General features: G+C 30.0%; 1 protein-coding gene across 38 annotated transcripts in view; it reads left to right on the top strand.

Moving 5' to 3' along the window:
• Positions 1 to 14,593, top strand: part of RhoGAPp190 (Rho GTPase-activating protein 190) — a 125,039-nt gene that overhangs the window by 21,980 nt on the left and 88,466 nt on the right. For all 38 annotated transcript variants that reach the window (XM_071187885.2, XM_071187884.2, XM_016069131.4 and 35 more), the window contains exons 8-10: positions 4,650 to 4,802; positions 4,886 to 4,994; positions 5,463 to 5,586. In XM_071187885.2, coding sequence (XP_071043986.1) covers positions 4,650 to 4,802; positions 4,886 to 4,994; positions 5,463 to 5,586 — 386 coding nt within the window. The remainder of the gene's footprint in view (positions 1 to 4,649; positions 4,803 to 4,885; positions 4,995 to 5,462; positions 5,587 to 14,593) is intronic.

Genomic DNA, 14,593 nt, shown 5'->3' with positions numbered 1-14,593 from the left:
GGCTAAAGTCAACTTGGAAACTTCACAAGGAAATAGTTGGGAAAATAAGTCCCAATTTGGTTGAAAACTTTAGTTATTTAAGCAGATTTATTGTTCAGTTAATAAAAAAAAGCTTATACAGTACAGAACCCATTATCTGGAAATCAGGAAACCGGAAAACCAAAAAACCGGAACAAAATTCGATACAATTTCTTGCCATTTATAAAAAAAAAAAAATTTTCCCTCGTAAGATTTTACGATTTTTCTTTCTTTTTTTAAAGATGTTTCCATCATTTTGGAAATAATCATTAGTGTATTACTTCATCGTTTTTTCTTATTTTTAAGATTATTTCCAATTGTTTTTTTTGTTTTTTTTTGGTTGGGTTTAACAATAAAAAAAAACGGCTCTTTGTAGCGATTCAGAAAACCGGAAAAATCAGTTATCCGAAATAGCGATGGTCCCGACCGTTCCGGATAATCGGTTCCCTACTGTATGTATATATTTATATTGTATTTATTTAAACTTTCGTTTAAAAATGAAGCATACGAAAAGAGAAAATTTTGAAAACCTGTTTTTATTTACATAAACATGGGGGAGAAAAACTTATTTACCCCCTTTTTGTTATAGAAAAGATTTGTTAAGAGATCTTTTCTATTGGAAGGGGAAAGAATTCTTAGTTTCTCTTCAATCATTGGCCATCAATCAAACATAAAAGAGCGGCTTGCTGATTGCGTTTTTCTTTATTCTTTATTTCTTCTTGTGGAATTAATGGTTCATGCGTCAGTGGCTGTCAAAACAAGTTTAAGGAGGGGTATATTTATTTTTCTTTTCCCTTTGATTTACAAAAGGGGATTGCTTTACGTGTGCATATCCCTGAACAATAGTTTGAAAGGAAATTATTAGAAAAATGCATTGCTATACTTTACTAAATTAAGTAAAAATGGAAGAAAATAAAACAATTTTAATTGGAATGCTGTTTTTAATCAGCTGTTTTTAATCAATAATAATAGAAATATTCTTATGCGGTATTTAATCGTTTAAAAATCAGAAAATATTGTAACTCGAAACACTGTGCTAATAGGTTAAAAATCATTAAGCATTATAAAAAATAGATAATTTACTGTAATAAAGTGAAATACACTGTGATAAAATGTATTGATAATGCATTAGAGACATGGGAATCATGTGCTCAGCCATCTAAAGGAGGGAAAATGACACAATTTAAAATAAACATAGCATAAATCAATAACCCATCATGTAAAAATATATCTCTTTAAATTGCAACTAATGCACTTTTCCCGATTATAAACAATTTGCATTTGTGCATACCTACAGCTTTTGCACATGCTATAACTGTCATCCGTACTTAGCAATTTTTTTCACCCGTAGGATTCTTTTCTGTGGCCACGGCTAAAGTCTTACGTGTTATATAATGCCAAAACAGTCCTGTTAAACAGTGTAACGTCCCATATCCGGACGTCCCTTTTCCAGAAGGGACGATTTCCCGGACACTTTTTAGCAATCAAAATAAACATCTCTTATCTTCCCCTCTCCTTAAAAAAAAAAGAAAACAGTTTGGACACGTTTTTTCTTTCTCTAGCTTCTAGTGATTCATGCATTGAACCCATAAATCAACAGAAAGGAAAAGAGAAAACTTCCCAAGACCCTCTCCTCAGGAATGCAGGAAAGGAGGGATATTTGTTTTCAAAAGAGCGCAACTGAGTCTCCTCCCCCCTTCTTTCCTATGCAGCTGGATAGTAAAAGAGGCATTTTCTGGAACATGTTTATTAGAGTGTTTTTATTAGGTGAAATACTCTGAAAAGGGGTAAGCACAGTAGATGTTAATGAGGAGGGGGAGTCACTTTCTGTCACACAAGAAAAAATAAAGGGAACCCAATCAGCATGCCTTTATGCTTGATTGATAGCCAATGATGGGAGAGAAAATAAGAATTGGTCACTGCCCCACCCTCAATTTGAATGACAAGTAAGGAGGAAATGAATTTTCTTCTACACCTACCCACCGTAATGAAAGACTGGAATTTCCCCTTCTTGCTTGAATCGTTTCAGTTCAAAGTGGCGGAGAGAGGAATTAATATTTTCATAACTATCAATTTATTTTCTTCGTTTTCTATATTTTAAGCAATAATTATTTTTTTCTAATATTTTGTTTTTGATTGATTGGAAGATCTCATTCTAATACTAAAATATTATTGCCCGAAAAATAATGTTTATTTATTTTCTGCTTCTTAGCTTTTATTAGATCATTTTAAGCTTTGTTTACCTTGGCAGTCTATTATACGGAAAAATCTAATATCTGGACTACCAAAAGTCCCACCGATTCCGGATGCGCGACTTTCCACTGTATACACTTGTTCTGGTAACAAGTCTTACTTTATCAGCTCTTAAATCTTCAAAAAAATTTTCAGCAACTTCAGTGACAGCTTCAAATTGATCACCACTAATAGCTAATTGCTGCATCCGTTGTCTTTTATTAAACCTCTAGTGTTATAGCTGTATTCCTCATGAATGTCCATTTCTTCGTGAAAAATCTTGGCTTGAACCATTAAAATTGGTCCTGTTAATCGCGCTCCTTCACTACAAAGTTGTCGTACCCACTCAATCACTACTTTATCGTGATCTTTCTGCTTTGCATTTTGAATATACTTTCGATCTTTCATCACAAGAGGTGTATCAGACTTGGAAAAATAGTCAAACAGTTTCTCTTTCTGTTTTTTTTTATGTCATACACTATAGACTTTCCGATTTTATATTCATCACATTGATTAGACACTGAAGTGCCCATGCCTAATTTTCTAAGCAATTTAAATTTTTCTGTGATAAGGAAATATTTTTTTTTTTCTCTTTTGGCTGACATGAAGAAATAGGTAAAACAAAAGCAAATCAGCAAAGATAACTTAATAATTAAAAACACAAATAACAAGTCAATTAAAACTTAATAAAATTACAGATTGTAAAACTTAAAAAAATAACTTATCAAAAACCTTATGAAAATAATTAAAAAAACAAGCAGTCAAAAATCACACTTTCTTAACTCACAAAAGTTCGAACGGCAAAAACGAACAATGTGATGCATTGAATAACTCTAAATACGAAATATTTGGTGAGAGAAATTAGTTTTGGAGAATTTTGCAACACTTATTTCGCCAAGGTGCAGCATGTTTAAGGAAAAAATAGACAAAAAATAATAAATTTCGGAGAATTGCAGTGCAATTCTTGGTCTGAACAAAGGTATTTTCGTTAGTCTAGTTTATATTTCAGTAGAAGGGAGTCTTTAAGTCATTTTCATGTCAAAGGTAAAGAAAAGATGTTGGCCCTTTTTTCCCCGCTCCGTAAATATTTTATAGTTAAAGGAAGAACGAATGTTTTTCAAAGAGGTGTATCTTTTCAAACCTATTCAGATTTTCCATTCTAACTCCCCCTTTATTTTGAATGGTTCCCCGTTTGCCCTTTTCTCTCTTCCACAGTATTTTCTCTTTCCAGGGTGCGTAGCGTTTGTAAAAAGTACTTAAAGGTGCTTTTTTGGGGATTTCGTTTTTAAAAGCTTTTAAAGGTGCTTTTTTCAGCTGGAGTTTTTAAAAAGTGCTTTTTTTTCCGAATAATTTTTTTCTCCCTTCAGTGATATTTGGTGAATTCCATGCATTTCACGAAAAATGGGGAGTTTGCTACGTAATCATTCACGCGGACTTCATGTCGTACCCACATTATGACTTGCGCATGCGCGCACACTTGAAACCGAAACCCGAGTGCTCCAATTCGGATAGAAATATCAGATCCTTATGAAATTTTTTTCTTTTTAATTTATTTTAATTTTGTTCTAGTTTATTTTATTTTACTTCTAACACTTTTTTTGACGTAGGGGGTAAGGGTACTTTTGTTCTGAGTTCAGGGTCAAGTTGAATTCACTCGGTGATGCGGGAAAAAACTGATTGTTTCGATTTACGCTCGTTTCTTTCTTCTTTTTTTTTAACGCTAAAACTGTTTATAAAAAGTTTTTGTTTTTCAATAATATCATTGATTGAATATGAATTTTTTGAGTGCTTGAAAACTTTTGTAAAGTGCTTGAAAAGTTTTTAAAAAGTGCTTATTTTTGATTCAAAGATTTGGCTACGCACCCTGCTTTCTCTAGCAATCTAATAAAAAGGTTTTAAGATAGGCCTTTTTTACTAGCTGGCTGCTATACTTGTTTGGACATTAGTAGAAGGGGAGGAGGAATTCAGTTGCGCTTTTTTGTAATAGTTCTCCCTCTCTTCATGCATTCCAGAGGAGCAGCAAGTACTAGATGGTCTTTGTAGTTCTTCTCTCCATTCTGATGATTTATGGGGTCAATGTATAAATCACCAGATGCTAGAAAAAGAGAACATGCCTCTAAAGACCTTGTCCTATTAAAATTGCAATCACTCCATTTTTTTTAAAGAAAGGGTAAGATGAAGAGATGTTTGTTTATTTTAATTGTTAAAAGTATTCGGAAAATAGAAAGTTTCAGGAAAGGGACGTCTGTATATGGGACTTTATTGATGTATGTATATATATATATATTTATATCCTTTTAAATTATGAAACATACATCTATAAAATACGTAAGAACATTTTTTAAATGTTAATGAATTTTTAGTTAATGTACTACATTTAAATCTGTTGAATATTTTAGGTATAAAACCTTGGATCGTTTAGATCAAGATCGAATGCTGATGTTGCTTCGGCATTTAGGATTTGTTCATGGACCCATTAGAGAACATTGTCCAGCCTCACTTAAGTGTATGGACTCATTGGTTGAAAAAGTTATTGCTCAAAAAGCGCATAGGTAGGTTTAAAATTTTTATTTAATAATTCTGCTTAAAGATAATGCAAATTTATTATTATACTACATTTCAATCTTTTCTTTAGACCACCATCCTGGCAAAGGAATAGCCATTGGCTGTTAGAAAATAATCAGCTAAATCTGGTACTTTTGGGCTCAGGTGGCTTAGCTGATGAGCTCGCAAACATCATTAAGGTGAGAAAACGTTTAAAACTCTTATGAGATTATTTTTGATTGAAGTTTCCATGCTTTCACACTTTTTAATTTTTCTTTTATACAGACATAATTTTTATTTTTTCATCTGTGATGTATCCCATTTTCATATTAAGACACAGTTTCATCTATGAACTCATCTGTCAAAATTGGGTGCTTTTTTTTGTAAAATTGAAATCTGCTATAAAAAATAAAAATTTCTTGCAAGAGTTTAAAGCTGTTCTACCCCGCATCACCCCCAGGGTCATGATGGAGGAGATTGAGTTTGGTATAATTCAGTGTATATTTTGAAAATATTTCACCCATATATTTTTTAATTTTTGATCTGTTGCATACTTGTCAAGATATTTTATTGTTTCTGAAGTTTTTAGATATCCAGTATATGTTTCTTTAAAAAAAGTTTCATGTTGAAAGCTTTGTTTATATTTAAATAATTAATTTTTTTAATAGACACAGTGTACAGATGATATGTTCGAAGTTGATAAAATTCAGTATACACTTGACTTCAGAATCATTGATGGTGATGTTGGCTTACCACAGAATTCATTTAGAACATCTGACTTCCTTCCACATGGTAAGCAAATGTGTTCATAACTTATATATTTAATTTTTAACTAGTTATAAATGTGTTATTGTTTTTCTATATTTATTCAAAAAGAACATCGCTAAAGAATTTCATTTTGAAGACAGTTAAAAATTGCCATGCAATATAGTTTTTGTTAGAGCAAAGGAATTTTAAGGAGTTGGTGTGTTTGAAAATTTTGTCAGAATTCTTTATTTATAAACATAAAAAAATGAGCGCCTGGTTAAAATTTAAGTTGAATACAAACAATCATAAAACTTATATTTAAAAAAGTCATACGTGTTTGAAAATTTAAACTTATGTTACAGTTCAAACAAAATTTAAATATTTTTATTTTATTTTAGTTTTTTTTTTCAGCTCCAAAATTTTGCCCATTCTTTTTGAAATTAACGTTTAATTAAAGTTTTATTGAACTATTAATTTAATTATATTAGTATTTATTATATATTGGATGTAAATATCCTGTAGATAGAAAAAATAAAAAACCTAACATATACCTTTACCCTTATAAAACATTAATACAAATTGCTTAGTTCACATACAATAACATGTTTATCAAAACTTGGTATGTAACTAAAAATACTTTTTCCCACTTGCAGGCAACGTCCTAAACAGTAATTCCAAAAAAATAAATAAATAATATAAAATAAATCAATCATGTATTTCCATTACATTTTTTAAACAATTTTAATAGCCCTCTATTTTGATTATAAGGAGATCATAAAATAGTCTCAGTTGCTGAAGAGATTTATTGCTAAATGTTGGCGCCGTTGGCGAGTTTGAGTTTCGCCAGTAGTGGTAGCTCCATTCCTCCCTCTCACCTCGTATTAATTTTTTATAAGCTTTCGTGCTTATTGTATTTCGTTCTTATTATTTTTCGTTTAAATAAAAAAAATTTTATTGTTATGAACTATTTGCTTTACTTAACCTATGGATACTTTATTGTTATGGTAGGTTGGACCCTACACTAAACAAGACAAGAATAAAAATGGCTTAACTTAGATATTTTTAACTAATTTATATAATCTGAAAATGTAAATATGCTCTATACCTTACATTAATGTATCCTACATTAAATGAATATTCTCTAAAGTTTAATGTTTATTTTTAATTTTTTTTAAAATTATGCTGGTAATAAATAAAGTGTTTAAACTCATGTTCTTAATATTTCTATTCACTATATCCAGAGTTTCAAAATTCTTTTAGTAAGCAATGCCATTTTTTAAAAAAATATCTGTTTAAGATTCCTTCTTCTTAACTCTTTTGAATAAATTTTTGAAATTTCCTTTATAGTCAGAAATTTGCTAGAATGCTATTGCTTTCTGTGACATCACAGTGAAAATTGAAATCCATGGAATTGGATTACATTGTATTACGTTCGTGTATGCTACAAGGGGGGAAAAAAGAATCGTATAAAAGTTGTTGATCATCAATTAGTGTATTTGTGTTGGCCATTATTATTATCTGTTTTCATATTTTGTTTTTAACTGTTTTCAGTTTTCCTACTTGTTTAAAATATATATAGATTAGTTATTAAATATCTTATAGCAATCACTATTAATGTCCATATCATCAATACAACTATTAATATCAAATTACTTTAGAGTAATACAAAAATACTTAATTCTTTTACTGTTCATATTTTCTTCTACTAATTCGAATTACTATAGAGCAAATGTAATGTGGAATACTTAAAAAGATAATAGTCTTGTTTCAGATTTAGTTCAGAACTATACTATGTACTAGTATTGCCAAAAAAGTTCTTGAAATACAGCAATATTATTTATTAGACAAAATACATTAAAAGCTTGATAATCTGGAATCCGTGCATTTCAGGCATGCGAAAATTCTTGGATATCTCTTACCAAAAATCTCTACTTATAATTTTTTTTTCTATAAATTGTTCTGTACCGTAGTGAAAATCAAAAATAATTGCAATCAGAAATTATAAAGAAACAAAAACCATCAAGAACAAAGAAATCATAATAGTTGTCTATAAAAACTATTTAAGATAAATTGTTATTGTGAAGTACAGTAGGGAACCTATTATCCGGAACGATCAGGACCATCGCTATTCTGGATAACTGATTTTCCGCTTTTCGGAATCGCTACAAAAAGCCGTTTTTTTTATTGTTAACCCCAACTAAAAAATAATAATTTGGAAATAATCTTAAAAGGAAGAAAATACAATGAAGTAATACACTAAAGATTATTTCCAAAATGATAGTAAGGTAAACATCTTTCAAAATAGAAAGAAAAATCCTAAAATCTTAAGAGGAAAAAAAAAAAATTTTTTTTTTGAAAATGGCGGGAAAATTTATCGAATTTCGTTCCCGTTTTTTGGTTTTCCGGATAACGGGTTCTATATTGTAGAATAAAAACTCAAAACGTGATTGAATGCGTCTTACCTAATTACCCCATGTTTTTATAATTTAACTCTTAAATTCTTGGTGTTTCATGTTACTGAAATAATTACTGCTCTAAAAAAATTGTCAATGAAAACAAAAGTTTATATATGTCAAATATTGCAAAGGAAAAGAAACAGTAAATAAAAAATAATTCAAAATTTAAAAAAAAAACAAAGATTATTGGGAGATAAACTATAATATTTCATTGTGAAAATTTTTAATAAAACAACCGAATAAAATCTATATAAAAATAGCAATAAGATTAAAATTAAATGAACAGAAAAAAAATATTAGAAATAGTGGAAGTGAAAGAGAAACAGAAAATAAAACAGGGTATCTGCCACATTTTAGATTTTCAAATTCATGAGTTTCTGTGACTAATTCCAAGAATTTTTCATGACTTAATGAAGTTACTATTTTCTCTGACGAAAACACAACAATAAATTTAAAAAAAGCATTAAAAAACATTAATTGAAATGATGGGTTTAACCAAAACTGTTATACTCTACATCTTCATATTTATAGATTTTGAATTTAAAAAACAGAATAAAGAAAGAGTTGAAGCAATAAAATAGCTGAAAAAAATACGGAAGTGAATTATTTTTTCTTTTTTTCTGTAGAATTACAGTCTAAAGATGCTTTTCTTGTTCATCAGAAAGGGAAAAAATACTCCTGATTTTTCTGTTCTCATTTTGAAATTAAAAAAAAAAAAAAATTCACCAATGACTGACTTGCCTTCAGCTAAAATTTTAAATTGATAAAGTAAAAATAATAAATTATAACAAAAATTCTAAAATCACAGAAGTTTAAAAGATGATTCGCTCTAGAAATAATATTTTTTCTTTCATTTTTTGAAATAACACCATAATTTTTAAAAAACACAATAAAAACATTTTATATTTTAATCAAATGTGACTGAGTGGGGATTTTGTTACTAATTCAGGTATTAAGAACACTATGAAATTGGGGTCGGGGGAGGGGGGAGTAAATTGATTTTCATGATTTTTTTAAAAAAATAGTTTCATCATGAAAATAGTCGAATCATGACATTTCATGACAAATTTTGCTCAATACCAAAATTCATGACTTTCCATGATTTTTCATGGCTTTCCAGGTGCGTGGATACCCTGTAAAAAATATAGTTTTAAATATTTTTGGTGTTACTTAATGCCATAATCTCAATTCCCAAATTAATGTATCTATTTGGAATATGCTCCATAACTATAAATATGTTGATAGAAAACAATTGGTTTTTGCAAAATGTTGGTTTGTAGAAAAAGAATAAAACATTTATAAGGAAAACACAACTGTAATAGTTAACCTCGAGAAATATGGAATGTCAGTAAAAAATAACAGCTAACAAAGATGAAGTTGTAAATTTAAAGAGAAACAGCAAAAAAAAAAGCTAAAAATCTCAAATCTTGTAAGCCAGGAATCTCATCTTTCCATATCCTGTTTCATGGCAAAGTGTCGATAAAGGAAAAATCCCTATCGGAAACATTTTTAAAATACCGCACTGTAATAAAATGTTGATAAAAAGGACGATCTATAAACAAAGGCAAATGAGAGACTAAAAAAACCGCAACCGTTTTTAAACACTTGTATATTTTAAATATATGCTACACACTTTAAAATTCTTTTGTCATGAAATTGCCAACGGGGTGCTGTACACATTGGTAGTCAATTACCATATAAATAAAAATATTTGTCATATTTTCTGGTGGAAGTTCCCAACTATTGTAAGTGCTGCTAAAAATGGTAAAATTAAAAGTAAACGCCACAATGACATCAGTAGCAATAGCACTGTGCACATCAGCAACTAAATATGAGTGACACTTAAATAAGTCTGCTTAACATATATGTGGGGACGGCATGAGTGGTCGTCTTAGAATAAATAGGCACTTTAAAACAAAAAATATATATTGAAAATTAAATTTACATAAGGACGGACGATTAACAATAACACGAATAACAAAAAATAATAAGTAAGAGATCGTCTTTAAAAGTTTTGTATAATCATAACTCCTCTTTGGAGTCCATACGTCTTTATCGGTTCGTTGTCAACCGCGCTCTCTCGTCTCAGTGAAATTCCCATTGCTTCCTAGTCATGCACAGGGATCAGCTTACGGCTTACATTGACTGGTGGGACTTCTAGCTTAAGGCGACTTCTAACTGACGGATCTGAGAACTGAGATCAGCTTTGTGTACAGGAACTGGCACCATAAATCGGCCATCCTACATTGCGGCTGGTCCTCCAGCGACTCTAAAAAGAAAGAAAAAGCAGAGCAGACTGAAAAATATAATTGATGTCTGAAAATTAAATGTTTTAGGTTAATAACGTTAGTTAAGAGTGTATCAGTTCAGGCACGTTCACTCTTCCATCTTTGCACGTCTTTTGTTTCTTCTTTAATGGCTTCGTCTTCTTTTCTTTTCAACGTCTTTCGTCTTTTTTTCCCTTTAACGTCTTTCATCTTTCGTCTTTTTTTTCTTTAACGTCTTTCGTCTATAACATCTTTCGTCTTGAACTTCTACGTCTTTAAATTCTTTCACGTCTTTCGTCTTTAAATTTTTTAGTCTTCCGTCTTTAAATTTTTTCGTCTTCCGTCTTTAAATTCCTTCTTCTTTCGCGTCTTTCATCTTTAAATTATTTCGTCTTTAAATTCTTTCGTCTTCTTTTACGTCTTTCGTCTTCTTTGAAAATCAAATTCACTTCTTTAGCAATTGATGTTATAGTCCTTCTTTCTTTCTTCTTTTATGATTCACCAGTATGCAATGAACACAATTTGCTATGATGTTTTCTATTTTCTGTCTAAGTTTGGGTATGAAATAATATTCTTCGATTTCTTTTTCCATATATTTAATTCCTGAATGTCCTTTCTCATGAGCTGTTCTTATAATTTCGATTTGCATATTTTCTGGCATAACCACCAATTCTTTGCCATCAACAAATTTATACAAAATTCCATTTCTACTGCAATAATCTTCATAATTCGAAATTTTAAGTAGTTCTTTTATAGTCTTAATTCCAGTATCTTTATCTTGGGCTGATCTGAGTCTTGGTAAAATATTATCGACGGTAACACGAAATACATTAATTGGAGATCGACTAAGGGCGTCTACGTGAGCCATCTTATTTCCAGAACGATGCTCAATTATGTAGTTGAATTCTTGCAGCAGAAGTGCCCAACGAGCTACACGAGTTGACAAATCTCGTTTTGACATAGTGCTTTCAAAAGCAGCACAGTCAGTAATTATTTTGAATGGAATACCTAACAGATAGATAAATTTCTTGAGGGCTTCTACGAATGCAAGAGCTTCAAGTTCGTAGCTGGAATACTTTTTTTCAGCATCAGTCGTTTTTCTACTCATGTAGTAAGTGGGGTGAAAATATTTTTCATCAGGTGTTTTTGCATTAAAATGGTAGCATATCCTTCTAAACTGGAGTCTGTATGTAATTCAGTTTCATATTTAGGGTTATATATTGAAAGAACAGGATTTTGGGCTACCAAAGATTTTAATTGATTAAACGCTTTCTTTTCTTCAATGCTAAACTTAAACTTACGATCTTTTTTTAGCAGGTCACTCAACGGTCTAGCTAATATAGAATAGTTCGGAATGAATTTTCTGAAGTATCCGGTCAGTGCCAAAAAACTATGAATTTTTTTCAAATTTGTTGGCTCTGAAAAGTTGAGAACTGCTTTGGTTTTTAAGGTAGATGGGAATATTTTTCCATCCTCTATCACATGACCTAAAAATTCAATGCGCTTCTTTAAGAAATGGGACTTCTTAAAATTAATATCAAGTCCATATTCACTAGCAATATTCAACACCCGATATAGCCGTTCAATACCTTCTTCAAGGGAGGAAGACAAAATAATTGTCATCTAAATATGGTAAAATATGATATGCATAGTCCAAACGGAACTTTAAGAAATTGATATTGTCCTTCGTGCGTCACAAAAGAAGTGTATTTTCTACTATCTTTATTTATATCGACATGTAGGAATCCGTTCTTAAGATCAATTGTACTGAAAATTTTCGAGCCTTGTTGTCTATCTAATATGTCTTCAATTAATGGGAGGGGAAATCTATCTTTGACAATTATCTTATTCAGTTTTCTATAATCTATACAAGCACGAGGAGATGCGTCTTTTTTCTTAACAATTACAAAGGGACTACAATATTCGGAAGAACTAGGCTCTACTATTCCTTGTTTTAACCATTCAGCGACTTGAGCTTCAACAGTCTTTTTTTTCAGAAAATGGCAATCTACGTGGCTGGTGAAATATCGATTCCTGATTTTTAACCAAAATGTTCATTTCCACATTAGTTGTCTTAAGTTTATCTGGCGCATAATCTAAAACTAATTGTTGTAACTTATTTTTTAAAACATTAGGAACACAGGGATCTATGTTAATTTCAACCTCATCAGATATAGTAAGATCAATTGGTAAAATAGACAAATAGTTTACTTAATCAAAACACTGAATTTTATTTTTAATTGTGATACCTTTTTCATTGATAATTGTTTCACCGTGCATTAAGACATTAAGCCCTATAATAGCGTCATAAGGCATCATATCATTTTCTACAACACATATTTCAGAAAAACATTTGAAATCATCAATTTTAATACTTTCTTTAAAATAACCTAATGGAGTCACTATTGATTTACCAAATCCGTTTAGAGTAGAATTAAATGGAAATAGTTCTTTAGAGTTTAATTTATTAAAAATTGATCTTCTGATTAGTGGCTCGACTTCCTGTATCGATCAAAGATTTCACAGTTAAGTTATCAATTATTACCATTTTAAACAACTTTGGCTCTACACTAACATTTAATGTAGCAACTTCCGTTTTTGCATTTGATTTTGGACATTGCGAAGCTTTGTGTCACATTCAAAATGTGCCACATTTATGTATGCAATATTTTGAAATATGATTTCTTGAACCACAATTGTAACACAATTTATTATTAAAAGTTTCAACGTCAGTATTATACCTTATCTTTTCATTATTATTTTCATATTTATTTTTATTCCTATTTGAAACATCTTTTCTTACATTATGCCTATCATCATATTTTGCTTTTGTTCTATCATAAGAATTATATTTACTATCAAAGTCATGTTTTGTTTTGATTTTATCGAAAGCACTTTTACTCTTTGCAGAATCACTTTTTATTATCTCATAGATTTTAAGTTTCTCTTTAAATTCGGACAAATTTTTGCAGCCGTACAAAACAATTTTGTTTTCATGCTTATCGTTAATCCCCTTAATTACATAATGCATAAAAGCAGCATCGTCTATTTTTCCAAAATTACAGATCTCTTTCATCTTTAAATAATATTCTTGAGCGGATTCAGAATCCTTCATTTTACGTCTATTCAAGAGATCATGCAAATTAGCAGAATTAATTTCAAAAGAAAATTCATCAATCAAAGCTTCTTTTAATTTTTGCCATGAATTTATTTCCGGTACAGTTCTGACAAATAAAGAGGCGTTACCACCAAGAGATCTTTTCGCAAAAATAAATTTTTGTAAATCAGACAAATTAAACAATTTTGAAATATTTTCGAAATGTTCGATCCAATGAACAATATTTTCTTGCGATTCTGCATTATACTTAGAAATAGTACTTTCGATATCAGAATAATTAATAGCAACCATTTGAAATTCAAAATTTCTACAGGAATTATTTTTATCCTTTAAACAAGAATTAATATTTTTATTTTCATCATTGCACAGCATTGAAAAATCATTCTCTTTCTTTTTATTCAAAGTTTCGGTTTGGTTTCCGCTTCCTTCGTCTGACTCAGAGGAGCTGGACGTGTAGGCGTCGTTTGCAAGCTCTGAAAGCTTATTCAAATCCATTAACAAGGTCAACATGTTTATTGCAATTTCTGTTTTATTGCCTTCATATGAAATGTTTAGAATATTGGAAACAGTTATTAACTGGTTAAGAGTGAATTCTTTTTCGATATTTTTTAATTTATTTTTAAATTCTTCGCTATCTAAAATAAAACTGAAACCATTAAAATTTCTTAATCGTTTTCTGTTTGACCGATCGCCTTCTACATCGAAAATAAACTTATGTAGTAGTTTTATTTTGTCAGTCTTAAAATTCTTCAATGCTTTGCTTACTTGCTTAATATCGTTAAGAATCATTTTAAATCAATGAATAAAACGTACGTACCCCAATTGTTGTTGCAGAGATGAAATTAAAGAAGAAACGAAAGTTTCATCACAACGTTACTTATTGTTCGCAAAAATGAAATTTGTCTCCAAATCAAAAATCGTTATAAATTGAAATTTCTTCACAGTTCAATTACTTCACTATCAATTTAATCAATATCCAATTTTTTCATTATCCATTTATTCATTATCCCACTTCTGAGTTTGTGGGGACGGCATGAGTGGTCGTCTTAGAATAAATAGGCACTGTTTTTAAAACAAAAAATATATATTGAAAATTAAATTTACATAAGGACGGACAATTAACAATAACACGAATAACAAAAAATAATAATAAGTAAGAGTCTTTAAAAGTTTTGTATAATCATAACTCCTCTTTGGGGTCCATACGTCTT

Source organism: Parasteatoda tepidariorum, chromosome 11 (genome assembly GCF_982258835.1).
Source record: "Parasteatoda tepidariorum strain Cologne lab strain chromosome 11, Ptep-v5.0, whole genome shotgun sequence".
NCBI classification, from domain to species: Eukaryota; Metazoa; Arthropoda; class Arachnida; order Araneae; family Theridiidae; genus Parasteatoda; species Parasteatoda tepidariorum.
This window is presented reverse-complemented; position numbering and strand designations above follow the sequence as displayed.